General features: G+C 40.3%; 1 protein-coding gene across 1 annotated transcript; it reads left to right on the top strand.

Annotated features, from left to right (window-relative positions):
- Nucleotides 1-64: 64 nt before the first annotated feature.
- Nucleotides 65-26,118, top strand: SOGA3 (SOGA family member 3). The gene is given in 6 exon segments (XM_048936197.1): nt 65-1,785; nt 2,067-2,291; nt 5,701-5,859; nt 23,613-23,684; nt 24,294-25,598; nt 25,600-26,118. Coding segments are annotated over 6 exon segments (3,057 nt in total). The 5' UTR covers nt 65-549; the 3' UTR covers nt 25,660-26,118.
- The last annotated feature ends 794 nt before the right edge of the window (nt 26,119-26,912 follow it).

Below are 26,912 nucleotides of genomic sequence, written 5' to 3'. Positions count from 1 at the left end.
GCTGTGTTATGAATGCTGTCACTTCTACTTTGGCCTGTGTTTTCCCTTTAAGGGCAGTTGAACAAAGACTATGTAAAAACAGTTGATTTATCATAGCTAATATTTTTGGAGTGCATTAAGGAATGCAGCCTATTTTGGTCATCTGTTGTGGTCATGAAAACTCTGGTTCAGTCGGTCTGTGGCAAAACTGCCATCCTTGCACACTCAAGTGAATGCTGTGTAATGACTGCTGTTGGGCTGGGGTGTATTCCTCACTGCTTGAGCTTTAAAAATCTGCTGGAGTGATTATGCCTCACTCCTGTTTCAGTATAACCAGTATCAAACTCAGATGGGCTTAAAAGTTGGTTCAGGGACTCTTTTCTTCCAGGACTCTTAGTTGGTGTGCTCTGGAGGCCTGGCCTTGCCCTGGCAGAACTCCTGCTAAGGCCAAAGAACAGTGAGCTGCCACTATCACCTGCAGCTGTTTGTGAAGCAGCCTGGCCCACTGACAGGTGCCTGAAGGCAGGCAGAGGGATGTAGCAGCAATCTGGGCTGGTACTACAATAGGCAATGAAGAAGAGCATGAGGAAATGGGGGGTGTGTGGATTCAAATACAGCTGTGGTATGGCAGCACGTATAGGAATAGGTTTGGCTCAGAGGAGGAAAACAGCAATCGGTGAAAGAGGAGAGGGAAGAGTTCTCAGTCTCAGCCCTTTGGAGCCCCTCGGACCCAAGTTGTGGCCTTCGGCCTCGGTCATCGCTGCGCCCGCGGGGCCAACTGGCAGCACGCCGGGCGAGGCGGGCTGGTTGCTGGGCAGCTTCTGCTCGTCGCCACCGCGTCCCCACTCGCCCGATCGTCTTCTCCGCTTCTCTTCCCCAGCCGGCAGCGCCAAAGACGACTAGAGGGATGGCCACCTTCCGCCGATAGCCGTCGCCATGAGCCAACCGCCCGCAGGGGGCGCCGCCGCCGAGCCTCGCCTCCATCCCGAGGGCAGCAGCGGCAGGAAGCAGCAGCGAGCCTCCTCCCCGGCCAGAGCCCGCGACGCCGCCGCGCGGCCGCCGCCCGCCGCGGCCGCCGCCGCCGCCTCCCGCGCCCCGCCCGCCGCCGCCTCCGCCCTGAAGACCGGGACCGCGCGGCCGCCGCCGGGCCAGTCCACCAGGGCCGCCCGCGGTCGCGCCGCCGAGAAGCAGCCGCGGAGTGCGGCCTCGCCGGGAGCTGTCCATCCCGGCGCCGGTGCTGAAGCGCAGCTCGCTGCCGGCGGGAGGACCGCGGCCGAAGAGCCCGCCGAGGAGGCGCCCCCTGCGGGAAGCGGCGCGGGGGAGCGCGAGGGGGCGGTGGCGCCGCCGCCCAGGCAGTGGCGGGGGAAAGCGGGGCGGGCTCCGCCGAAGGGCGCGGGGGAGGCGGCCCCCGCGCCTCCATCTTCCGCGGTCGCGGGGAAGGGCCGCGGGGCGGCGGGCGGCGGCGGGTACTGGAAGGAGGGATGCCTGCAGAGTGAGCTCATCCAGTTCCACCTCAGGAAGGGGCTGGCGGCGGCCGCTCAGATGCAAACCAAGGGCAACAACCACAGCGCCGGTGCTGCTGCTGCCGCCGCCGCCGCCGCCTCCGCGGCCGCCGCCTCGGCCGAGCCTCCCTCGGCAGCCCCCGCCTCCTCGCCCTCTGCCATGGCGGCGGCCGGGGCCGAGGGGCTGCGGCAGGGCGAGGCGGGCTGCAGGAACGGCACACCCGAGGGTTCACTGAGCCCGCAGCCGCAGGACGAGATGCAAGAGGAAATGGAGAAGCTGCGGGAGGAGAACGAGAGCCTCAAGGTGAGGGGACGCGGTGGGGAGCCGGAGATGGGGCTGGGGGAGCCGGGAGGGGTTCCCTGCCGCCCGGGAGGCTTTTGGGGCGGAGGGAAAATGGCCTCGGCGCGGCGTGCGCGGGCAGCACCGCTTCCTTCTCTTGTTGCGGTGTTTTTAATAAGCTAGGCGGATCCCTGTGGGGAGAAGGGCCGTCTCCGAGCTCCCTCTGGGTGCCTTCCCCTACCCTTGCTGACCTCTATTTCTGACCCACCTGTTGGTGTCCCCACCTCTTCTCGGCCTGGTGTCAGAACGAGATAGATGAGCTGAGGACTGAGATGGATGAGATGAGGGACAGCTTCTTCGAGGAGGACGCTTGTCAGCTTCAAGAAATGCGCCACGAGCTGGAGAGAGCCAACAAGAACTGCCGGATCCTCCAGTACCGGCTGCGCAAGGCCGAGCGCAAGAGGCTCCGCTACGCACAGACTGGTGAGATTGACGGTGAGCTGCTGCGCAGCATGGAGCAGGACCTCAAGGTACGGGCATGAGCGGCCTTGGTGAGACAGAGCACTGGAGGTAGAGGCACGTGTTGCTCTTCAGGCCTCGTGACTCTCATGTTATCATCCATTCTGTCATACACTGTGCCGCACGTAGGGTTGCAGCTTAACTAGTAATGGGAGATCTCCAGCAAGCAGCTCTGTGGTGAGGACACACAGGCATACTGTTTGCAGCTTTAGTCCAGTTGTGTTTTGTGAAGTTACTGTGCAAAAAGTGACTTAAATCCCAGTTGGAGTCCGGAGGTTTGGGTCTTTTATGTTGAACACAGGCCATATTCTCCCACTGCACAATTAAACCAACCTCACTGATGAACAGCCCCACTGACTTTTACGAGATCAGTGTTCTCTTTGGTGAAGATCACAAAGGGCTGTTAAACTGAATGCTTGCAGTTGCAACCTCAAAATCCTGATTCTGCTGGCGTCAGTGGACCTTCAGCAAAGCCAGGATTTTCCACATCCATGTGAAACAGTAGACACAGCCATCAAATTTCCATGTCTAATCACCTGTATTTAGTCCATGACATTTGAATGAACCACAGCCTATTGCTGAGAAATTTCAGCATTTGTTTAAATACTAATGTTAGTAAATAATATAATCTCTGTTCTAGATTGCTCCAATTAGAGGGACTTGTGCTAGTTGGAAGCTGTTTAATTTTTGCTTCCATGCTCTAGATTTTTTAAGGCTGTTCCCAAGTCAACACTTCAGAACATTTGTCAATTGAAGGATCTCCCAGCCATTTCTCAAGGAACTGCAAATCTCTGTGTAGCAAACTGAAACTCACAGACCATCCTCCTCCCAAGTACTAGTTAGCCATTTTGGATTCTGTGGACTGCAGCTGGAAATGCTAATTTAATACATGACGCGAATAGACAATTGCTAAACTTCTTTCTGATAAGTGTGAAGGATTGAGAGTCTGTTGTTCCCAGCCCTGTTATTCAGACTTGGATCATCTTTTCTGAAAAATTTCTGGCTTATCATCATTCTTATTAAAACATAGACAGCAGACCAAGACACATTCCAGTAATTTTCTTACTAATGCCATTTAAAATGATAATTTCCTTTTTGGTGTTTCTTGATATTCCTTTTCTGTGCGTATCCAAAAGCTACATTTGCTGTTTTGGCCGCAACAATTCTGTACCTAGCTGTCACGTGGCTCTGGACAAACTGGTGTCTTCCTGGTCAGGAACAAAACTGGTGGAAATGTTTTTTTTTTGCTTGTTTGTTTGCTTTTTATGCCTCTTTCTCCGGGGTCAAGTGAGAATTCTGATCAAAGCAAAAGACATTTTGCACAGTCAAAATTGTGTTTAGGGGAATGGCTGAGACACTTTGGTAGGCAGAATATGAATCTTCCCTTACAGATTGAATGGGTGATCCCAGCTTCCTGTGTTGGCTAAAGAAACAAAGAGTTGGCTCAATACTACTTTGTATACATGGAGAAAGCAGCGGCTGGGAGGGAAATTGACCCTGTAGTTTGGTGCTTACCTGCGGTTGCAGGAGATCCAAAGGCCACAGTTTAATCTGAACAAAGGGCTCTTTTTCAATTAGGACTTCTCCCATGTCTTTACTAATGATTACACAACTGACTGCTTAGAAAAGAGTGAAATTTTCACTAAGCTTTCCCTCAGGTCGTGGTTGTATTCTACTTTGGGTAGGGATGGCTGTCAAATGCCGTATATCTGCCAAGCTGAAATCCTGGTTCTGGGTACCCATGCTTGTAACTCATGCACCATTCTTTGTAGTCTTCCCGAGTTTGCTTCTGAAGAATTTCTATCTAAAATAACATTCTCCATTTTACAAATATATTACATTAGGGGACTTAGTTCTTCAGAGGTATAGTCTTTCATATAGCTGTATTAAAATGCATCTTGCATAAGTGAATTCAAATTTCCAGGTGATCTAGAATGTCTGTATTATCTACCTGCTTTAACTGCCACTCCACCAAATTTTGTGGCATAAAATCACTTTTAGTAATGATTGTGTAGTATTTGCTGATACGAATTATAGCTGCAGACTGTGGTAGGATGCTGTTAAGAATGTCCCCAGTGATTTTCTGTTTACTTTGGTCAACCAGATGAACAGCTTAATAGTTACTGTTGGAAAAAGACATCAGGGTGCAGCCTTATGGTGTGATTCTCAGCTCATCCTGCAGTCTCTTTGGGCTCTGCTTATCATTGAAATTCCTCTCCATTCTCTCCTAACGTTGGGCATTATGTGTCTTGAGTATGCGTGCAGTGGGGGAGGTTACTGAGTGGTCTTGAGCTACACTGCAGTGTTGTATCAGTAATGCACTCACAGTTTCTTGTCGAGGGAGGCTGACTCACTGGCTGCTGCTGTATTCTGATAGATCGGATTCTTCTAGACTGCTTGCTTGCAATTTTTTTTCCCAGTGTTTTAGTATGTCAAAAAGAGTTCTTCGACATGTAAGCAGTGAAAGCCCTCTGAGCTTCCCTAAGTAATGCTAAAAAGGATTAATTTTACTTTCTCATGTTCTAAAAAAAAAAAAAAATCATCAAATTAGCCTGTTCAAATTATAAGTCTAAATCATCACCACAGCAGTGATTAGTGTATATTTAAATATTTTAATGTGTGGTTGTAGTTGCTACTGGTTTCACAAAATATAATGCAAATGGCTTAAATAGCAAAATTTTTATTGTCTTACACAAAGAAAGGGAATTAGATCTTGTTGTGTTCCTTCTAACTCTGTTCCTGTGAAAATACAATTAAAAAAGAAAATGTGAAACCCCCCTAAATCAGTTTCTGTTCATCACACATAATTTAGGTAAGTATGAGGGCAGTAAATATGTTTGTTCATGCTTTACTCCTTAAATTAACCAGTAGCAAATGAACTAAATGGCATATATTTTGATTAGCTATCCATGAAGGGTAGAGAAATCAGAAGAGTCAGAAAATAAAGTTTTTCCCATTTCTGACCCTTTACAATGCCCAGGTACAGTAGGCCTAGAGAAATTGTGCTGTGCTTTTAACCTGGGACTTCCACATGTCAAGTATTTGAGGGACATATCCTTTACTGCATTGAAAAGAATAAGCTGGCAGTGGCTGAGAGAAAGCATGCTGCACTGTCTCCAGGAATAATGAAGATATTATTTCATTGCTGATTTGACAGAACCTAAGAAAGTGTTGGCTTCCAGTGCTTTCCAGTAAATTCCATAGAAACAATATTCAATTTTTTTGTAGGGTTGTCTTGAATTTTAAATAATTTGTAATCCTATGTGTATATGTCATTGTATACCTGTTTCTTTACATATCACTTCAATAAAAGCATCCAGAATTAACTTGTAAATTGCTGCTTAGACACTAAGCACTTCAGCAGTGATTCTCTTGTAATTGTGGTTTTTTCCCTTTCTTTTGAAATATCTCTACATTTAGGTTGCAAAAGATGTATCAGTGAGACTTCATCATGAGTTAGAGAATGTAGAAGAAAAGCGTACTGTAACAGAAGATGAAAATGAAAAATTAAGACAGCAGCTTATAGAAGTTGAAACTGCAAAACAGGCACTGCAGAATGAACTGGAAAAAATGAAAGAGGTTGGTATTGCTATTTATTTCTATGTAAAATATTTGAAGTTCTCAAATTCTTATTCCTGACTATTTTTCTTCCAACAGCTTGTTTGAAGAGCATGAAATATGACAGATAAAGTTGAAAGTAGCAAAGAGTGCTGAAATACATCTAGGTGACTGAGAAGTTAAGAGCAAATGAAAAGATTCAGTTGTTTCTAGGAGAAATATAAAGGAGATAGTGGCTTAGCTTTTCCTGTACTAGAAATGAAAGGTAGAACTGGTAGTAACGGAGTTCAGAAGCCTTGAGACCTTGTGCTTATGTTGGAATGTGTACAGAAAGAATTCCTCATGTTTTTATGAAGAACAGTATTTTTCCTTTGCTAACTACTGTTAGGGACTAGCAGGCACACTGAGACAAGGCAACTCAGGCATGTTCTTCTGGAGTATTGGAGAGTGGAGGACTCTACCTAGACTTTCAGTCTTAGCATAATTTAATATTGTATCTAAGTCATCTTCAAAATTACTCAGTTTGTTATTATTCAAATGTAACTTGCAATCCCATTAAGTAAGCAGAAAATTGTTTTAAAACATAATAGCCAGGACACAGAGATGGTAAAGCAATTAAAAGAGAATATGTTGACTAAGAGTGAATTCTTAGAATAGATTTTAGGAACAACTCTCATGTTCAGTGTTTAAAATTCAACGCATGACAATGATTTTCACATTCAGTAATACTCCCTAGCAGAAATGCCAATGTCTACTTTGTTCTTATATCAAATGGAAAGGATGTATTTCAGTTCTTAAAAAGCCAGGAGATTTTCAGTTGTATTCTTGTGAGCATCTAAGGTTTGGAGGATATTCCAGCCAAGTGTATATTTTCCATCAGTTACAGTACTTTAAAGAGTTGCAAATGCTTACTCTAAGTGTGGTAGCATTAAAAATATGCATATGTTTTTTTCACAGGAACTGAATTTCAAACATGTTAGTAGAGAATAAACAGGTGTGTTTTCACATCTTCTGCTGTTTTCTAGATAACTGTAGATTTTAAAAGGGCACGGTGACGTCTGAGCCTTATTTGGCTTCCTTGTCCTATGACTGAGATTTTCTGTCTTCGCTTTGGCCTCTGCCTTCAAATACCACTAAGTTTTTGAGACCATCTTCTTTATGTGAGCATGATCTTCTTGTAATTATGCTTACAACTTTTTGTTAAGCTTGACTTTTCTCCAAGTTTTCAGTTTTTCTTGTCTCAAAATCTACTTTCTTGTAGCTTTCCTCCTACCCTGTAATTGATTGTAACAAAGGTATTTTCTTTTTGTTTTCTTTTTTCTTTTGCTTTGCTTCTTCTTATGACCATAAGAAATCTGGATTACAGTAAAGTGTAGTTGCAGTTTAATATTTTGCTTTTTTTGGAAGCTATGCACCTGCAGGAAATTAACCCAATAAATAGGCTGCTTCATCTCTGCCACCAGTGGTTTCTTTCTCCTTGTCCTGGCTCTTCCCTACAGCCCACTAGGCGGAACTGTGGTTCTGCTGTTCTCATAGAATGATCGAATCGTAGAATGGCTTGGAAGGAACCTCAAGGATCATCAGGTTCCAACCCCTTTGTCACAGGCAGGGTTGCTCATATTCCTCTTCTTTCTATAGCTTAGGTTTCTATTGTTATTGATATCAATGGAAAGATATTTGATACACCAGCAAGGCAGAAAAAAAATTGTGTTTAAGCCAGCAGCTCTTCTGCATGATGCTGTTTTCCTGAAGCTGGAACACATAAATGATTCCCTTTGACAAAGAATGGGAGCACTGAGCCAGAATGGAAAAATGCAGTATGATTCTACATATCAGAGTAGAGGTGGAGTGGATAAAGGGTCAGAAATGCGTCCTTATACGGAGCTGGGAAGAATGGCCATCACCAATCAATTATGTGTTTTAGCACAATTAGGCAGGAGTTTTCATTTTTGCATTTCACAGAGATTGTTGTGTGTCAGTTAGTAGGAGGAGGCTATTTCTCTGTCTAGGACTTTTAGCATAGGATAGGGGATGCTGGAAGGTGGTTGTGGTGATAAAAGTTGAAGAAAAGCAAGTTTGAAGCAAAGCCAAATTGTCATGCACTTTGCAAACTTGGAAAACCAATGAAACAGTGCTGGTGAAGGATACTAATGCTTACAAATTTGAAATTTAGAATCCGTGAAGAAACTATGAAATTGTTAACGTGAAACAACCATGAAAAAACCCAAAGCAATCTAAAGTGAATTAGAATTTTTCTGTGAAAAATACTTTTTCTTATTCATCATTGAATGGAGGTTTCAGATGACAATGTAATTGTCAGATAGTTACAATGTTAATCCTCTATTTGCTCCTGAGTTGTTTCCCCTGGTTTTGTGGTTTTACAACCCTTTCTCATGTGGGTTTACCCATTACAACCAATGGAACTTCCTGCTCAAGTAATTTCTGCTTAACATAAATAGGAATGAAGAGTCAAGACCTTTTGTCTGGATTCTACAATTAATTGAGCTTTGAATTAATGACGGACTTAATCTCCAAAGTCGATGAACTTTCTTTATTTTACAGCACTGTAGCAGTGCTTAGAGTATGTATAACTGAATTCTGTGCTTTTTTTATTATCAAGCATAGTGCAAAAACACCTAATTTTATGCGCTGGCTGGTAAAATATCCCCTTCTTCTTAAAATTTATTTATTTATATTTGCCATGGGAATTTTTTTCTCCTATGGTGAATAAATGTGAGATAGCAGAGAATGAAAAGACTTGTTAAAATGCTGGAAGCAGAAGCAGCATTTTTTATCTGGTAGTCTCTAGAGCATGATGAGAGCCAAAGTTTTCTCTGTATAGACTCAATATTGTTTTAATAAGTGTGTCATTGCAAACACATATGAAAGATAAATGCTAGCAGATATGTTTGTTTAGAGACAAAGTTATATTTATTTGCTGAACATTTGAGTAAATGTATACTTGTATTTGTCCATTAGTCTGGAGATATATCTGCAAAATGTTTGTTTTGAAGCTTTTAAAAAAGATACATTGCATTGTATGACAAATGGAAGTAGTTGTTGATGACAGAAGCTTGCAAATATCCAAGGTGTTGGAAGGTGTTTCAGCAAGCTATTTTTATGTTGGTACTTCTGACTTGGAGTCCTCCAACCTGCAGCTATTTCATTCAGTACTGTTATTCTTGCATATATAATTTTTGAGATATAAGAATTTGCTAATGACTTGCATTCCTTTACTTATTCATTAATTTGTTTTTAGTTCTTACACTTATTTTAGATACGCATTAAGCAAAGGTAGTATTCAAACTGGAAACAATATTCCTTCTGACAAAATTTTAGTAATTCAAAATATGGATAGCATTTGTTGAAGCCTAATTAACTCTTGTAGAGCTTTTATTGAATAAATATGGGGGAAAGAATCATTCCTTTGCTGTAGCTATGTAGGAAATGCCCAGTTAACCATGCTTTAGACTGTATGTGGTGAGATAAATAAAATAGGTGGAGAGTATGACAGATTTACTGGGCCCTGGGCTTTACAAATCCTCATTGCAATGCAGAAGTGCAATGTTTCTCAGATATATATGTCTTTATGAATAGATATAGATAGCTCTGCTATTGCTCTAAATGGGGCAGATGCAAGATAGTTCATTTCTTCAGCAAGATTACTGTGATGTTGGCAAGCTGGCACTTTCTTCTTGTAAGCTTAGGTTATTAGCTCAGAGAGCTTCATGGTTTGAGCCAGAGACTTCTTGTGCCTATTCAATTCATAATGTAGGCAGAAGAGTTTGTCTTTCTGCATGTGTCTGTGTTTTCTTGGAGTGCAGCCTGCCTGTCAGTCAGACTGTTCTGTACTTTGTGTGAAAATGGAAGAAGGCAACATGATCTAGGAAGCTCAGCACAGGACTTACAAGGAGAAATCTGAGTTCTATCTCTGATATTGACACTAGCGTGCTGTGGGACTGCAGGAAAGTAATTATGCATTTCTGCTTACTCTTGTGAAGTTTGTTTGCTTTGTTTATGTAATCTGTGGGCACAACTTAGATCTCCATATATATCTGAGTGCTCTCAGATCTCTGAGCAGAAATCAAGAGAATAACTGGAGATTTCACATCACAAAAAACCCACACATACACACAGAAACAATATTGAGGTCTTTGAAAAGAACTGGCAAGGGATAATCTTGTCCCAGTATCAGCCTCTATGTCTCTGATTAAAAATCTCTTTCAAAGTCAACACATCGCACAAATCATGTGGCTTCTTATAGCTGTCTGAAAAAGGCTTCATCTATTTCCTCTTATTTATCAGATGTTCTGCAGAAGATGCCCAAAATAGTGTTACCCATACTTCTCTATCCTCCGATTCTTACCCGTAGCTCACAACTTGCCCATCACTGATAACAAGGCTATGCATAATACATTTGAACTTTACATAGAGCAGAACCCTACTTCCTCACCTTCAGAGATTTGTGGCTGCACTCTGGGTGTGTGAGGTATCTTGTTATGTCTCCCATGTGATCCCAGCAAGGTCATATTTGAACATGAATTTCTAGCTTGTGTTTGTTTCCTATGCCATGTGCATATATGTTACTGGAGATAGACACTTGGTTGTATTGTTTTGACAGGGAAAGTTTGAGTTTCCTCTATCATGCTGTCCTCTAATAACTTCCTACTTGTACCCCATGCTTCTGTTTCTGCCTTATCCTCATCTGAAACAGCTAGTAAGGGAGGGAGTAGGGATGAGGTAAAGAGCAAGAGATGAAATGCCAGGATGCCTGTTAATGTAGCTGATCAGTTTCATAAGGTCAGTATGAGAAACTGGGACTCTTTGAAGAGTTGCAGTAATTTACTTACTCTTGGCATCATATTGCAGTAGGGTGGGATTTAATAATTGTAATAAGCCCTGGCCTGTCGGAGGACCCGACTGCATCAATGACTGCACTTGGACTAGGAATACCTTTAGGCAAAATGCTTTTGTGATCTGGAATCTGTTGCTTTGTGAAAACTCAGGTTGCTTTGGTGAAAGAACAACAGTGTGATGACAAGACTTCATTTTAAAAAGATTAGAAACTGTCTGTGTTAGTATAGGAAAAGGCAAAAAGAATTCCCCTGTCTCCAAGCCCAGCTCAGTGATTCTCTAAGCTCCACATCCTGCAGACATGGAACCTCCATTTACTTCAGAATTGTCTTTGTGAAATCCTTTTGCATTTGGTATCTTGCCTAAATATTTTGTTCCTTTAAAAGCAGTACTCAGCAGGGATGATATTCATAAGCTATGAATTTGTGATTCTGACTTCATTGCTCAGAGCATGCTGTGATCAACTTCACTGATTCCACAGTGAGCATAAGAAGATTTTACTAAAGTTTAGAATATGTGAAAAAAATAATGGAGAAATGAATTGATTTATGTTATAAAATCTGTTTTAATAGTTCTCTGAAAACATCATGCCATCAGGAGGAAAAAATGATATACACTTGCAAATCAGTTTGCGCTTAAACCTCACAAAATTACCTTTTAATTATGCATTAGCCATCAGCAATTCATGAGCTGTTTGCTTCAAAGAGAGTTTATCAAAACTGAAAATAATGGCCTAGTGGTCAATCATAGTAAGCTCCAAAACACATGTAAAATACAGTGAGAGGTTTCAAAAGAGTGAAGTTCCAAAGATATCTTACTGCGAAGAAAGATGCCTGGAAAGGATTTTTTTTGAGGAGTCCTTGGAGCTGATGTGGTAATTCATGAATTCTTATTAAATTGTTGTAAAACTTGCAAGGACATGCAAAAGGAATGACTGATTTGCTTTTTAATGGGCAACTAATACTAAAAGTAACTAGTGACAAAGAGTATATCTGGCTTAAGTTTAAAACAGAAGAGAATTCAGTCATAGAATGAAGTTTATTTTGAGCATCTCTTTTTGAATCTGTAAACATACTACTATTGCTTTGGCTTGATGGAGGCAAGGGGGTTCCTTCCTTTTGATGGGATGCTACTTTGTTTGCCTTTTTCCTGTGATGGATACAAGCAGCCTAAGATAAGCGAATTTGCCTGTCAAGGTTATTATTGATAAAGTCTCCGGGTAAAACCAGAATCCCTTTGTATTGAACTAAATACAATAAAAGAAAGGGGGAATATCTCCTTCAGACAAAGCTAATCAGAACAGGAATGCAGAATAATAGATGTGCTTCCAATCACAGAGAATCCAAGCATTAGAGAACAGATTGGAATCTCTATGTCCTGGTCCCATTTCAACACCTGAGACCATTTTATTGCTTGGGTCATGCTTCTCAAAGATGTTTTTGCTGTAGACTTGCTTCCATTATACAACAACTATATGTGTAAAATGAATTGTGCTGAGGAATGGGTTCACACCCTGACGTGTTGTTGCCAGTTGTACCCCTTGGATGATTTTGATGTGGATCAGCTACCACTGATTCAGAGTTTGTTCATGATTTGGAGTCTAGCCTGGGGCAGAGCTCATTCTTGATTGACAGTTTGGATGCAGTCATGCTTGTTTGTAGGAAGCTGTATTCCTACAGCTTACAAGTTTAGCTGTATTGTCATTTTTAGCTGAAAATAGTTTAACTGTGGACTGTCAGTCAGCATCAGACCCTTAGAACCATTCCTGACTATTTCATTTACTGGTGTAAAAACTAGGCAAAGGGAAACAGAACATCAAATCCAATTCAGGGCTGTCATGTGAATTCACTACAGCTGAGATTTACTGGAAAGGGGCAATCACCAGCAGCTACAGTGCCAACAGAACTGTTATGCCAGTTGTCTAAGCAAGTAATGAACAGTGTAGTAATGTGAGTCAGGTTGATGAATGGTAACTGGTTACCAGAGAATATGGTTTCTGAGTGTGAACTCACAGGTGGGAAGGCTGGAAAATGCTCATCTCTGTTACTTCAGAACTTAGCATATGATTTTCTTGAGATCTAAATTAGAGAGAAGGTCACCTATCTCATTACCTACGTAGGCAGTGTTGCTAATGACTTCAGTAACAAGTGCCTCCAAGTGCCACAACACATTAATAAATGGAGGAAAGTTTGGGAAGACCATTGTCACTTGGTTTACGTACAGCCATTTGTAATCTTGTGTTGGTGCTACTTATAAGCTTGAATTTACATAATTTTTAGGAAAATACATTAAGTTTCATACAACACAGTAATGGAGCAGCATTACAAAAGACAAGTTTTTAGTTTTGCGTTTCCTTGTTTCAGTATTTTTTATTATTAGTTTTTTTTACTTAAGTGGACATTCAGGTATCAAATGTATAAGTTAAACATAGAGGTATCAGCTTGTTTGCTCAATTGAAAGAAAAAGATACCAGGTAATTTAAAAGTCTGAGTGTAAAAAACAAAACAAAACAAAAAAAAAACAGCATTATCTGATATTTCAGTAGCTATCATGCTACCTTTCATGCTTGTATCCATAGTTGTAGCAAAGGCAGCACGTAATCCACATTGATTCTTTCATTGTTATCTCACTTATTTTTTAAATAATTATGCCTTTTAGATTCCAACTGTAATTTTATTTTTGCTTATTTTTTCATTTATTGACAGGTCCCTGGATACGTGAGTTTTTTTTCTGTCAGATGCTATGTAGGATTTTCTTAGTTTCTTAAAGAAAGAAATTGGAATATAGGCCAAATTCAACCTCTTCACTCTATAACAGGAACAGAAAGGGGAATATAGGATTCTCTAGATAGATTTGGAGAAACTCAGATGACTTTGCAAAATTGCTTACTATCTTGGAATATAGACATTTTCAGAGTGCTGAATGAGAAGTTGAGATATGTGCTGTAATATAGAATGAATGTCGTAATCTTACTGGAAGTCCTTCTAAGGCTTTGATGAATAAGAATAATAAATGATTTCTGCCCTTTATACCACCGTGTTCAGTCTTCTGCTTAAGTGCATCAGTCCCTTCAAGAAACACCTCTGTTTTCAATGTGCTGAAAAAGGTCAAAGCTGAGCTTGTTTCAGACCGAGGGAAAAATTGCTATGGCTGTTTTTGTTCAGTGCATGTGCTCACTGTTGTCTTCAAGGTTGTTTTGTTTGGTTTTGTTTTTTTCTCATAGTCTTATCTTGAACTCTTTAGCAAATCCACATGAAATAATTTTAGAGTTTATTTTTATGTTAGCAATAGTAAGTCTACAGTTAAAAAAACAAACAAACAAAAAACAAGAAACCTGGGCATTCTGTCATCAAATAGATTTGTTAGTCTGCACGTAGACAATGCATCTTTCAAGTATGTGTTCCTGATGGCTCTTTTGTAGAGCTTCATGGCCCTATATTTTTGTCCCAGTGTTAGGAGAGTAAGAAGACTGAATCTAACACCATGGAAGTAAGCATTGCTCTTGTTTTGGCTGAACTCAGCTGCCAGCATGAGAAATAATAACCTTGTCATGTCATAATACAGATGGTTGTGGTGAAGCATGTCGTGGGCCCTCAGGGAGTGATGTCAGTGTAGTTTCCAGTGTAAAAACAGGTGAAAGAAATTGGCAAGACCTCAAATGAGAAAACAGACTACAGAGCCGTATGGAATAAAACTCACAGAAATTGCTGCATTTACTGTTCAATATACTACCCATTATTTTTTCATAGAAGATTAAGTTCATTAAATTGGGCTTTCTCCTCATAAATATGTGTTGGCTCTGAACAGTGACTGCATTGTCTTCCAAGTGTTCTTCAGTAACTCACAGAACAATCTTGGTCCTTCTCTTCCAGTATTTTTGTCTTTAATTCCTTGAAGATATTCAAAACCCCCCAAGGTGTGGCACAAGGAAGCCTCCTTTAATTGACTTTACTCTGACCAGGAGGATTGGTTTAGATGTCCAGCAGTTGCTTTCAGCCTTAACTATTTTTTCATTCTTTGATATTTTTCTTTTCTGTAATTATCAATAATAAGAAGAATCTAATTTCTCACTTTGCTGCAGAGCACACAGGCACGGGAAAGGTAATGTTCTGGGAGAAAAGAAATTGTTTCCGGATTGTTTTTTGTTTTGTTTTTTTTTTTAATCAGGGAGGCTTTGGAGTCTGTGAAACTGTTTTCTTAGGCAAAACATGGCCAGTGAACAGGAAATCAGACCCAGGTATGTACTGGGCATTTTCCATGCTGCACTGATAGTGTTTAGTGCAACTAGTGTTCTATGCAGCATAGCTCTGTTTGTGAGCAGAGTGCAGAATGGATGTCTTGAGCCACCTTCTTCTAAACTCTTATATTTGAATATGTTTATAGTTATATTCTGTGGTGGGTGCATATTAAATAGAGATGAGTCTATGGACAGAGAGAATATTCAGTTATAGGGTGTGCTGAGTGCTGGGATCAACCAAACACTGGGGAATTGATAGGAAGAAGAAAACCAGGCTTCTGATATTTACTCATTTACTGCTTTATTTGTAACATCAAAAAAATGCAGCCTACTGGCTTGATGACATTACATGGTTATGAATTCTGAAGAGTGCATTTACTATTCTGAAGTAAAGGGCAGTGGATTCACCTTTTAGATGTGCAGATAAATTTTCCTGAAGTGTTTGTTTCTGCTGAGGTGTTTTGACATATTGTGTGATTTTATTTATTTTTTTTTCCATTGTTAGTATAAATAATAGCACATTGAGATATGTGGATATCAATTTTGTTTTGCTCTGTGTGATCCTAGATGTATGATTGTGTTAATTGAATTTGATTTTCTCAGCAAATCAGGTTAGAATAATAACCAAGCTCTTTGCTTAGGTCACAGTTGAGTACTTGCACTTAGAATGTATTTCCCAGGCATCTGTTCCATCAGTGTTGTGTGTAATGAGAGGTTTCTGCATCTCTGTAAAGCATGACTGATGACATCAAAGTGGCCTAATTACTGAGAGTGTTTTATAATACAGGCTTGGCTGAATTATTTTAATTTTTACAGATGCTTGCAATTTAGATCTTTGATTAAGTGACTCATTAGAAGCACCAGTAACAGTACCCCAGAAAGAGTTCTGAACTGGAGCATTGCCTTGATGATATACAGACATAGATACACTTCAAAGGTTCATTTTTCTTATGGCGTGCTATTCTGAGTAGTGTTGCCCAGTTCCCAGACTTTGGTAAAGTTTCAAAGTTTCATTCCTACTAGTGTGTTAAACTGAAGAGTCCAGCATCAGTGCTTCATTTATTGTGCCTGGTTTTGTGTTTTTATTTTTTGTATTTTTTAATCTGCATGCTTAGGGTTGTCATCATTTAGCCATTTAAAAATGAATATGTTCATCTAAGTCAGGAAGTTGTCCTTCCTCAAAGGGGAAAGATGGGCAGTACTTGGAAGTGGTTCATTTCACTACCTGTGAAGGTGGATTGACTGTGGAGAATCAGTCATTTCTAGAGACTGCAGAGGGAACCTTAGTTTTGGTATCTACACTGTAGAACTAAATTAAGCTGTTTGGTTACTGCAGTGGTTTCAACACTACCACACCACTCTCTCTGAAAAGTACAGGAGGATATAATATGATGAAAAAAACTCATGGGTTAAGATAAAGACAAGAGAGATCACCCACCAGTAACCATCACCAGCACAGTATTTTGTCTCTGCCAGGCCTTCATGGTCTCCTTCTTCTCCTGGTGCATTGTGGACTCCTCTCCAGGGCTGCAGCTCCAGCCTGAGGTTGTTCCTGCAGTGGCTCTCCGTGGGCTGTGCCTCCTTCAGGCCTCATCTGCTGCTGTACTGTGAGCTCCTTCAAGGCTGCACACGGAGATCTGTTCCATGTGCTGCCCGTGGGCTGCAGGGGAGGGGCAACCTACTCCACCATAAGCCTTTCCTGGGCTGCTTCAACCTAGAGCAGCTCTTACCCTTCTGCGCTGGCCTTGTTGCCAGCAGGGCTGTTTCTCTCACATTTCTCACTCCTCTCCCCAAGCTGCTATTGTGCAGCAGTTCTTCCATTTCTTCAGTCTGCTCTCCCACATGGACAACCAGCACTACTCATGGCAGCAGTGGGTCCCTTTTGGATCAGCTAGAGCTGGCTCTGATCTGATATGGGGTAGTGGTGGGCTCTGCTCACCAGGCTACTCCTGCAGCCCCCTGCTACAAAAACCTTACTTTGTAAGTCTAATACAGTCAAAAAATTACATTAGTACATAATTTCAACTGATCATCCTTTAAAACAGATGCTGTTCCACTTCACCTAGTTTTACATGAGTGATAGTTCTTTTCACTGTTCATAATTTCTCCAACCTTGACTCTGTCTGCAGATTTTATCCATGATTTAATTTTTTCCAGGCAGCAGTGAAAAATTAGCTAGGATGAAGAATTGATTCCTCTGAGACCCCATAAGGAGTCACTGCTGTGTTGTTAATTTGCAGGTGATCCAGTGGTTCAGTGATTCATTTATGATAAATGAAGAACGGTCAGATGTTTGCTCATGAAGGCTAGTTAAAAAATGCATCCGAGTGATCAATATTTATAATGAGCTGAAGATAGTCAAATTTCATTTCAGAATGAAATTTTCAGTCACTGCAAAGGGAAATATTAAACGAGAGTGTTAAGGCAACTGCAGATATAAAGATTTCAAGTGAGCCTAAGATCCACAGCCCTTCCTCTTGCAAGGAATTAGCATCTTCCTTAAAAAGCTGAGCAGGTTTCACCTAGGAGGAAGTGGCATAGGGGCCAGTCACAGGTCTTCTGAGCCTTTTGTAGTGAATGGAGTTCCTGGATTCCTGCTTCAGCCAGTATTGCTATATTCTGCTACCTTTGCATGGTAGAAATAGTGAGAAAAGCACTGTGTGCATTCTTATGAGCATAAGGCATGGGATAAAGTGAGAAAGGTGGGCATGGGGATGTCTAAACTGCTAAAATATCTTCCAGTTTAGCTTCCAGCTCCTTGCATTTTTCCTAAGTTAATTCACCTCAAACTTTTGCATCCTCTCAAATGACTCTAAAATTTGATTGTTATGTGAGATGTTCCTGTACCACAAATGCTGTCTGGGGTGCATAGTCTTGAAGGGTGACCTACAGAGCCCTTTTTCCTGTTGAGTGCATACAAACCTAATGTTTCTTGATAACCCTTCCATGTGAATCCAATAAGAGCTGTCTGTGCATATAACACAGCTCTTCTGTTTGAAATAAGCTTGTGTGCAACTGTACAAACACGACTAGCTTAACTTTGCAGAACTGATTTCTGTTTACTCCTCCAGTGATCATTGTGAGGGTGCACACTGTACGTGTAGAATCATTCCTTTTTTCCATCTTATTACTTACCATTTTCACAGTAGCCTTTTTTGTCAAGAGATAACTAGCCTTTGGTTGATATACATGAATTTTTGTAACTAAGGCCATGAACCTTATCAGGTTGTTGGCACTTTTGTGTTCTTATGATTTGTAATTTTCTCTAAGGCATTCTTCTGATAAGACTGAAAAAATCTACTTGCGATGATAGGTGTGAGAAAGAAAACTCTATTTAACTTAAGTAAAATCTGCAATATATTTAATTGGTAACTGTTGTGTCCATGAGTGTGGTTTATGATAATTGCTGTTGTTGTATGGTAAAGTTTTGAACTGTGTTGACATACTCTCTGTCACAGTAACAATCCAAGATAATGACTGGGGCTGTACTAGGTGCTGTGCAAACCCTAACAAAAAGACTGACTCTTTTTCCCAGAAAACACAAATAACTGAGCTCACAGATAAACTGCAACTTAGACAAGTCCTGAACAATAGGCTTAACTGGCATCACTGTGCAGCAAGGTACCTTATTCCAGTGTTTTCACTCCAAAGTATTTGTGGTGTTCTGAGATTTGTTCTTGCATTTCAGTATTAGAGAGATGTGTGTAAGCTGCCTTTGATTTCTGCATCTATAATAAGGACCAGTTTGCTCAAATGGCAGAGGACAGCTTCCTCTTCAGAGAACTTGCTTTCACTACTTTCATATGTACTTGTAGATGAAGAGTGCAGTCACAGAAAGTGAAGTGTCAGATTTTGCTGGCTATTTGATCTGATTATATAAAGAGCTTTTAAAAGGCAGCTTTCATCTTTTTACCTGATTGTACTTGTGAAGTTCTCATTATTTGCTTTGTCAGTTTGTTTTTCCTTCAAAATATAAGGGCTTTCTCTAGATAAAGATGTATATTTTTCCCTCTTCTTATTTTTTTTCTTAAAACTGACAAATGGATAACAGCAGAGGATCTGAAAGTGATATCTGTAGTAATTCATAAATAAATGCAAATAAAAAAATACAAATATGGCAGGGTGGCTACTCTTTTCTAAAATATGAAGACATTCAAAAACTAAGAATTGTTATTCTCTCTTTGATTGCCTTCATTTCATATTGTTCTTCAGCAATGTTTTCAGTTATGCCAGTTTTAATATGAAGGGAGTGTTTCTAGTGTGGGTAGGGATATGGTTAGACCTACAGTTTTGTTTGGTTCTTGAACTTGGGTGCCATGCTTTGCATTTCCCTTATCTTCCGCATTTTCTTGCAGCTCTTGGAAGCAAGTCAAATGCTGGAATACTTGTGGTAACTGCTCTTCAAGAAGAGTGGAAAGAGAAAAGCGTTTGTGTAGTTCTATGTGCCAATGACAAAGCCAGTGCCTGGAGTTTGTTGCAGGCAAACAACCACCAAAGTGGCTGATAGTTTAAGGAGTCTGTATCTGAAAAAGATTGGTAGATTTGCAGAGTAAGGGGGACATTTTAAATACAAAGATTGTTTTGAGGAGAAAGTGTATTTCAGTTTACCACCATGGAGAGTATCCATCTAGTGTTAACTATATGTGTAATACATTGAATTAGAGTCAGTGGCAGTAAACTGAAAAATCTGTCTTGTGTCTGCTTTGATCCAGATCCACAGTCTAACTGACTGTACGTGACTGAAGAGAAAGAACAGAGAAAGTCTGAGGATGAATTTCTATTTCCTGATAATGATCGCTCTGTGCCAAACAGAGGCAAGTTGTGGAGTCCCAAAGTATTCAGTGACTTTTAAAGACTGTAAAGATGGCATTGGTTTTGCTCTGATTTTTGAAAGCTCTGTAGATCTGTCGCAGTGTTTAAGAGGTAGCTAACTACAAGTGTGTGCAGTACAACCATGGTGGGTTGCACCTGTAGAGATTCAGAAACTGCACAGCCTTTGCCTTGGCCTGGTCTGTGAGCAGGGATAGGGGCTGGCAGGGGAACCTTGTGCACTCATAAGTTCCCTTATATTTTTGACAATTCCTCTTGTGTTTGCTTACATTGTTTTTTAGATCATTTACCCTCAGACTTGAAATAATCAATCCAGAAGTCTTGAAAAACTGTGGTATATTCTATTCAGCTTCTTTATTAATTGCAGAGAGATTTCCTGTAGTACAAGGAAAAGTAGTGAGAAAGTAGTGAGAAATTAGTTCATTTTAAAGCTTTGATATTCAGTGCAGCATCATTTTGTCATTTCATTCAGCTGTGGTTTTTATAAAGTAGACTTCAGGTCTTTTTGTACTCTGAAGCACTCAGCATCGTAGGTGGTTGCAAATGCACATTTGGATTGCATTTTAAGGCTGGCAAGAGAAGGATTTTGCCATCTGGTCTTGAGGAGTGCTTAGCATTTCGAACAAGACATTGGATAAAGTCCAGTGAAGGTCACTGGAGAATTGATGCTCCTGAAAATCACAACAGGATTGCCCATGTCATGTGATCAGGTGTGCATATAGTGCAAACATTGTCTATGGCCTTATCTATGCTGTGGAAATTTCTCAGCATTGTCAGAACATTAATGTAACCTCATGTGTGCCCAAACCAGTGAATGCTAGGAGTCAGGTCAGACTCAGTTGTACTTCCTAGACATTCAGAGGTAAGCAGAGCTTATACAGCACAATAATACATACCCCAGCTGCTGGTCCTATTGTTCTAGCACTTTTGGAATATTTCATTATTACTTGAGCAGTTTAGCAAAATCTCCATTGCAGAAACACTATGATGTGCATTTTTTGCTGCTGCTTCTTTTTTTTTTCCTGAAGATGGATGATTTGGTTTAAGATTATTACAACCATAAAGCTCTCTAGAAAGCGTTGCAGATTAGATAGTGCAAATGCAGTCGTTTTGTTTTAATTTAAGAATCATACTCATTAAACAGACTGAACTGAATGTAACAGAGGGTAATTTAAATTATACACTTTCAAAACAATTCTAGAATTTGATGGGCAGACTTTTTTGCTGTACTTTGGAAACAACAAGGCAGCCTTCAGTAGCACTGCAGTATTCCTTGCTGTACACTGTGACATGGAAAAAGGAGAATTACCCAAACAAGTGGAGAAATATATTAAAAGACGATGAAATATGAAGCTTTTTGAACAGACAACATTTGTACATGAGGTTGGCTAAAATGGCCTTGTGTAACATTATTTAGTATATCAAAATAAGCAGTGTGCAGTTTCAGTAGTATCCAGTGGGAAAATGGGAACATTCACTTGCAAGAGTCTGGACTGCTGATTTTGGTTTTGCAGTATGTTTATTTGAATGCTTTTTTTTTTTTCTGTTTTGTTTTGAAGTATTTTTTTAATGATTGGGAATAAATTGTTTAACATATTGACAACTGAATTGGAAGACAGCGGTAGTACAGGACTTGAGAGGAATGGAAGAAAGAGTAGTTTTTACTACAGTTTAGTAACAGTTTACTATTACTGAAGTTAAAAATTTATTATGCTGACAAAAGAAGAAAAGGACTTTAAAATAAAAAACATTGAGAGAAAGGGGAAAAACAAGTGTTTTAGTTCTGTGTCAAACTCAGAAAAATAATTTTTGCTCTCTGAACTTTCTCTTTTTTTAATGGTATTGTCATTGAAAATTTTTTCATACATCTCATATCCTAAAATGTTGTAGGGTACACAAGAAGTTGTGTCCCAGCATTTTAGAAGCTCATTTTGTTTGAAGAGATGCTGGGCTTGGCGGGAAGGAATTTAGGTAATCAAACATATATAGTTTAATTATCCTCTAATTACTTTATTAGTGGATGGCACTGGCAAGAACTTGGCTCCAGAAAAGTTTGCAGTAATAACTGACTTGAAAATGAGCTTTTTATAGTGGAATGATTAATTGTGACATATAGCAGGAATCTGCACTTCTGAAAGTTTATGAGTTTGCCAGTTCGATTAGGAAAGCACTAAAAAAACTTTCCACATGCACATACCAATTCTGCAGTAGGGTAATTAATGGGTGACCCTGGAGAAGAATAATTTTGTTTGTAGACTTAATCCCTGTATTGTTGGCTTTATTTTAAAAGAAAGAATCAATTTAACTATTTTTTGTGACTTTTCTGGATTCTTCTGGAATCCTCTCATAGGTATCCAGCTGAGATTCTAATGATCTTTGTTTTTATTGTTTTATCTACTGAGAGCACCGCTTATTTTCAAGAGACATAAAGGTTTCAATTCTGGTTCTTGGTGGCTATACCTGTGAATTCTGATCCTGAATCTGAGGTTATTTTTATTCTGGTACAACTCTGTAGTGAATTTGATCAAGAAGCCTCATCTCTTATGGTTTCTTAGATCTGTACGCCAATCACTTCTGTGTTATCAAGTTTTCCTTTGGTGGGAGCAGTCCTTGGGGCGTAGTAGTTGTATTGAGGCTGATCTGCAGAAGAAGGAGAATAATTGGTAGCAGCAGCAATGTACAGTATACTTGCCCATTGTACTTTGTTCCTTGAGGATTGTGAACAGATTTTAATTCCCACTAGGTGGAACTGCATGACTTATGGATATACCACTGGATTTTCCCTGGCTGGCACAGGGAAATGCATGTTTCTCAGTATTCAGTGGCACAAAGGTTGCTCATCCCAGAGAATAGTCTCAGAGGGAGGTAGTTATATCACTTCTGCTGCAAGAGCTACGTTTCACCTGGGAAGCATAAAACCTGGGAACAGCTGCAAGTGGGTTGTTATGTATTAACATCTTCTCACTCACTTTCCTCTTCCCTGCTGTTTTCTTGATGATCTAAATTGTGTGTTGACAGTGGGATTGCTGCAGTTGTTTTCCACTACTGCCACTTGCCCACTAATGACCTTTTCATTGTTAGCAGTTACAAGATTTCTTTCCTAGTAACTTTTGAACTCAGTGCATCCTGCTCTAAAATCAGGAATTTCTGTTCACCATTTTTTTCATCTTGGCTCCATAAAAAGTAGCTCACTTGTATGGTGTGGATAGGTTTGTTTGTCTTGTGCTTGTCGCAAGTAAATCTGCTTTGCCCTTTCACTAGGAATCTGTAGTCCAAGCAACTTAAAATAGGTATTGAATATGTTTGGAGAACAGAACAAATCAAGTGACCAGATGTATGCATCTTTCTGCCTGCTTTGTCTGCAGTTTATGCCTAGGAGAGCTGTAGCAGCAGTCCACTGCAAGCTTGAGGCCTGTGGGTGGGATGCAGAGAAAGATGTCCTTGTCCTCAGGTTAGCTGGGGGAAGTCACTGACAATGCTTTGTGTGGCTTACCTATGGCACTGGTTTTACTGCTTGCCTCAGTTTTCCATTTTTTTGGGGTTACCGTTGGATATATTTCCTTTCTTACCTCTCATGTGATGATAAGGGTGCTCTAAGCATTTATTATGTGTTCGTTTCAAAATGTGTTGAATAAAAAAATGTTGGAGACTGATTAAACCAATACTTCACTAAAGCAGTGCTTCTGTGTCGTTTCTAGGCAGCAGTGTCTCTCCTCTCTATTTGACATCACAGGAGCTGCAAGAGGCTACTACCTTTGTATTTGCATTTGTTTCACTATGTTTAAACAGAATGACTAAATTATGTAGCTCTTCAGTGAAATATGCAGTTCCTCTCACTTTGTTCTTGTTTCAGCAGTCATTGAAAAGAAGAGGGAGCAAAGACCTACAAAAATCAGAGAAAAAGTCACAGCAAACACCAACAGAGGTATGTTGAAACAACAGTAATCTGGATCATTATGTGGAGATTTTAGTGACACTCTGGAAATGTGATTTTCAGATTTACACTTGTTTGCTCTGATTTTTGTTTTTCCACATGCTGCGAAATGGAGACTTCTTTCCCCGAATCATGTAGTGAGAAGACATGATGTCAAGATCTACCTAAATGAACTATTTGTGCTGCAATAAAAACCCACCAGTTTTCATGTACTCCAAATATTTTAGGCAAAATGAGTAAATGGAGCACCAGTGAAATAAGATTATAGGCCCTTTGTGTACAGATTCCAAGATTTTTTTAACACTGTGATATCTACTACAGTGTTGCAAGTTATTTTTACAAGATACCCTCAAAAGGCCTTTTTTGGGGGCTGCACAGGGTTTAATGGCGAGTAAAATAGTCTTTCTCTTTTCAAATTTAAATATTTATTTCCCCTTATTTGATTTACTGATTAATGAACAAATGGTCACAGGAAAGTCTTTGTGTATTTAAAGCCACGTATCTTTAATTGTTGATCTTGTAATTTAAGACCATCCACTGAAGGTCTCCTGTTTTACATCAACTTTCTTCAAATTCTTTGCTTTCCTTTTTTTTTCTAAGGAGGACAACGAAGACTTGAAATGCCAGCTGCAGTTTGTCAAAGAAGAAGCAGCTTTGATGAGGAAGAAAATGGCTAAGATTGATAAGGAGAAGGACAGATTTGAACACGAGCTGCAAAAATATAGATCATTTTATGGTGATTTAGACAGCCCTTTGCCAAAAGGTGAAGCAGGCGGTCCACCTACCACAAGGGAAGCTGAACTCAAGCTTCGGTTGAGACTTGTGGAAGAGGAAGCTAACATTCTTGGGAGAAAAATAGTGGAGCTAGAAGTAGAAAATAGAGGATTAAAAGCAGAGCTAGATGACTTAAGAGGAGATGATTTCTCAGGGGCCACCAATCCACTCCTGGGAGAACAGAGTGAATCCTTGTCAGAATTAAGACAGCATTTGCAGCTAGTAGAAGATGAGACAGAATTGCTGAGGAGAAATGTAGCTGACTTGGAAGAACAAAACAAACGCATAACGGCTGAGCTGAACAAATACAAATACAAATCCGGAGCCCACGAGAGCTCTAGGCACCACGATAATGCCAAGACTGAAGCACTGCAGGAGGAGCTAAAAGCTGCACGAATGCAGATCAATGAGCTGAGTGGCAAAGTCATGCAACTCCAGTATGAGAATAGAGTGCTTATGTCCAACATGCAACGCTATGATTTAGCCTCTCATCTTGGGATCCGTGGCAGCCCCAGAGACAGTGATGCAGAAAGTGATGCAGGAAAAAAGGAGAGCGATGATGATTCCCGTCCCCCTCACCGCAAAAGGGAAGGGCCCATCGGTGGGGAAAGTGACTCAGAAGAGGTGAGAAATATTCGGTGCCTGACACCCACGAGATCTTTTTATCCAACACCATCTGGGTGGCAGAAAAGCTTCACTGACAGGCAGCAGATGAAGGACATTCGTTGTGAAGCTGAGCGACTGGGCAAGACAATAGATCGCTTGATTTCCGACACAAGCACCATCATAACAGAGGCAAGAATTTATGTAGCTAATGGGGACCTGTTTGGACTGATGGATGAGGAAGACGATGGCAGCAGGATACGCGAGCATGAGCTTCTTTACAGGATCAATGCGCAGATGAAGGCGTTCAGGAAAGAACTCCAGACTTTCATCGACAGACTTGAAGTTCCGAAGTCTTCGGATGATCGGAGTGCGGACGAACCTTTGTCAGTGAGTCAGGTAGACTTTTACTTATTATGGCCTACAGGTAAAAAACCTTGGCCAAAAGAATTAAGACTAAAATTTGATGTATGGCACCTTAAAATTCTTAAACTAGAATGTGGACAAAAATTTCTATTAAATTATTTTAAAATCCTTATTTGGCTATATGCAAATTTGTTCTACCATGGGACCTATTTGTAAATGGTGAACAAATGGTCTCTATGAAAGTGAAAGAATTATAGTCTAGATACAAGTCTTGTAGGAGCTGGAAGACTTTCCTCCTTCTGGCTTTGCAACTGTAGTTGCCAGAGTTAATGGCAATCAAGCTGCAGTGATTACCAGTAAAGACAATGCAGATAGCATTTTTAGCACGTTAATGAACGTGGTTTTTTTCATAGTCGTTGGGTTCTTGTTTAATGAATAAAAAAAAATCTTATTAATTTTAAACTTAGAAAATATTCAATTTCCAAAATTACAAAGAATATAATGAACCACAGAAAAAAAAATAAACCATGAAAAATCTACATGGACTGCGTGGTGATGAATACTGGTACTATTGGAATTGCTGTAACTGGTTGTATCTTTCACTGAAAGGTTATGGGTCACTGCTTATACGCAACGGTGGCTAGCATCTTTTCTGCAGTTCTTTTTTATTCTTCTCTTATCCCCTAAGGAAAGAGCCAACAAGCATCCTGCATGTGACGTGCAGAGTTGTCCCAGAGAGGTTTTGGGGAGCAAATTCCTTGCTGACTCAAGATCTTCTGCCGTGAAAAATGAAAATTACCTCCCATTATCTTATTATGCAATCCTATAGTTGGCAAATGGTGTTATTGGTCACAGTATTATCCTGAAGTTTTAGTAAGTCTCTTGCTGTGTTAATTTACGTGTGCTGTCCTGCTAGTTTGCAATTTTAAATTAGTTGCCAGGTGAAGCTGAAAGCTATTATTTCTTGTCCCTATGCTGACTAATTAGTCTTTTGTTTTCTTGTATCAGAAAGTCACAGACGCAGTGAGTTTAAAGTTAATCAATTACTATACATGTACTGCATGAAATCAAACAGAAAAGACATTTGGCATGCTCACTTTCTGATCTAGCAATAGTTCTGAGCTTGTTAGAGTTCCCATTAACTCAGAGGCAGAGCACTGCATGGGTTCATACAAATTTAAAGCAATCCAATTGGTATTTTCTCTAAACAAATAACATCAATAGTTAAATCGGCATTTCAGGGCTTAACCATGCAGAACTCCTACTGAAGTCAATGGGAGATGGGCACTTGGTCCCTCTACAAGCATAATCTGAATCACTACTTATTTTTTTAAAACTTTGGACTTGGTATTCCATTAATTGACTGTTCTCTTTGTCTTTGTATTTACTTTCCCAGATGTTCCAGCCTATCATTTTACTTATTCTCATCCTTGTATTATTTTCATCCCTTTCATACACAACAATATTTAAACTTGT

This window comes from Lagopus muta, chromosome 2, assembly GCF_023343835.1.
Source record: "Lagopus muta isolate bLagMut1 chromosome 2, bLagMut1 primary, whole genome shotgun sequence".
Classification (NCBI taxonomy): Eukaryota; Metazoa; Chordata; class Aves; order Galliformes; family Phasianidae; genus Lagopus; species Lagopus muta.
The sequence above is the reverse complement of the archived record's forward strand: the minus strand, read 5'-3'. Positions and strand labels throughout refer to the sequence as shown.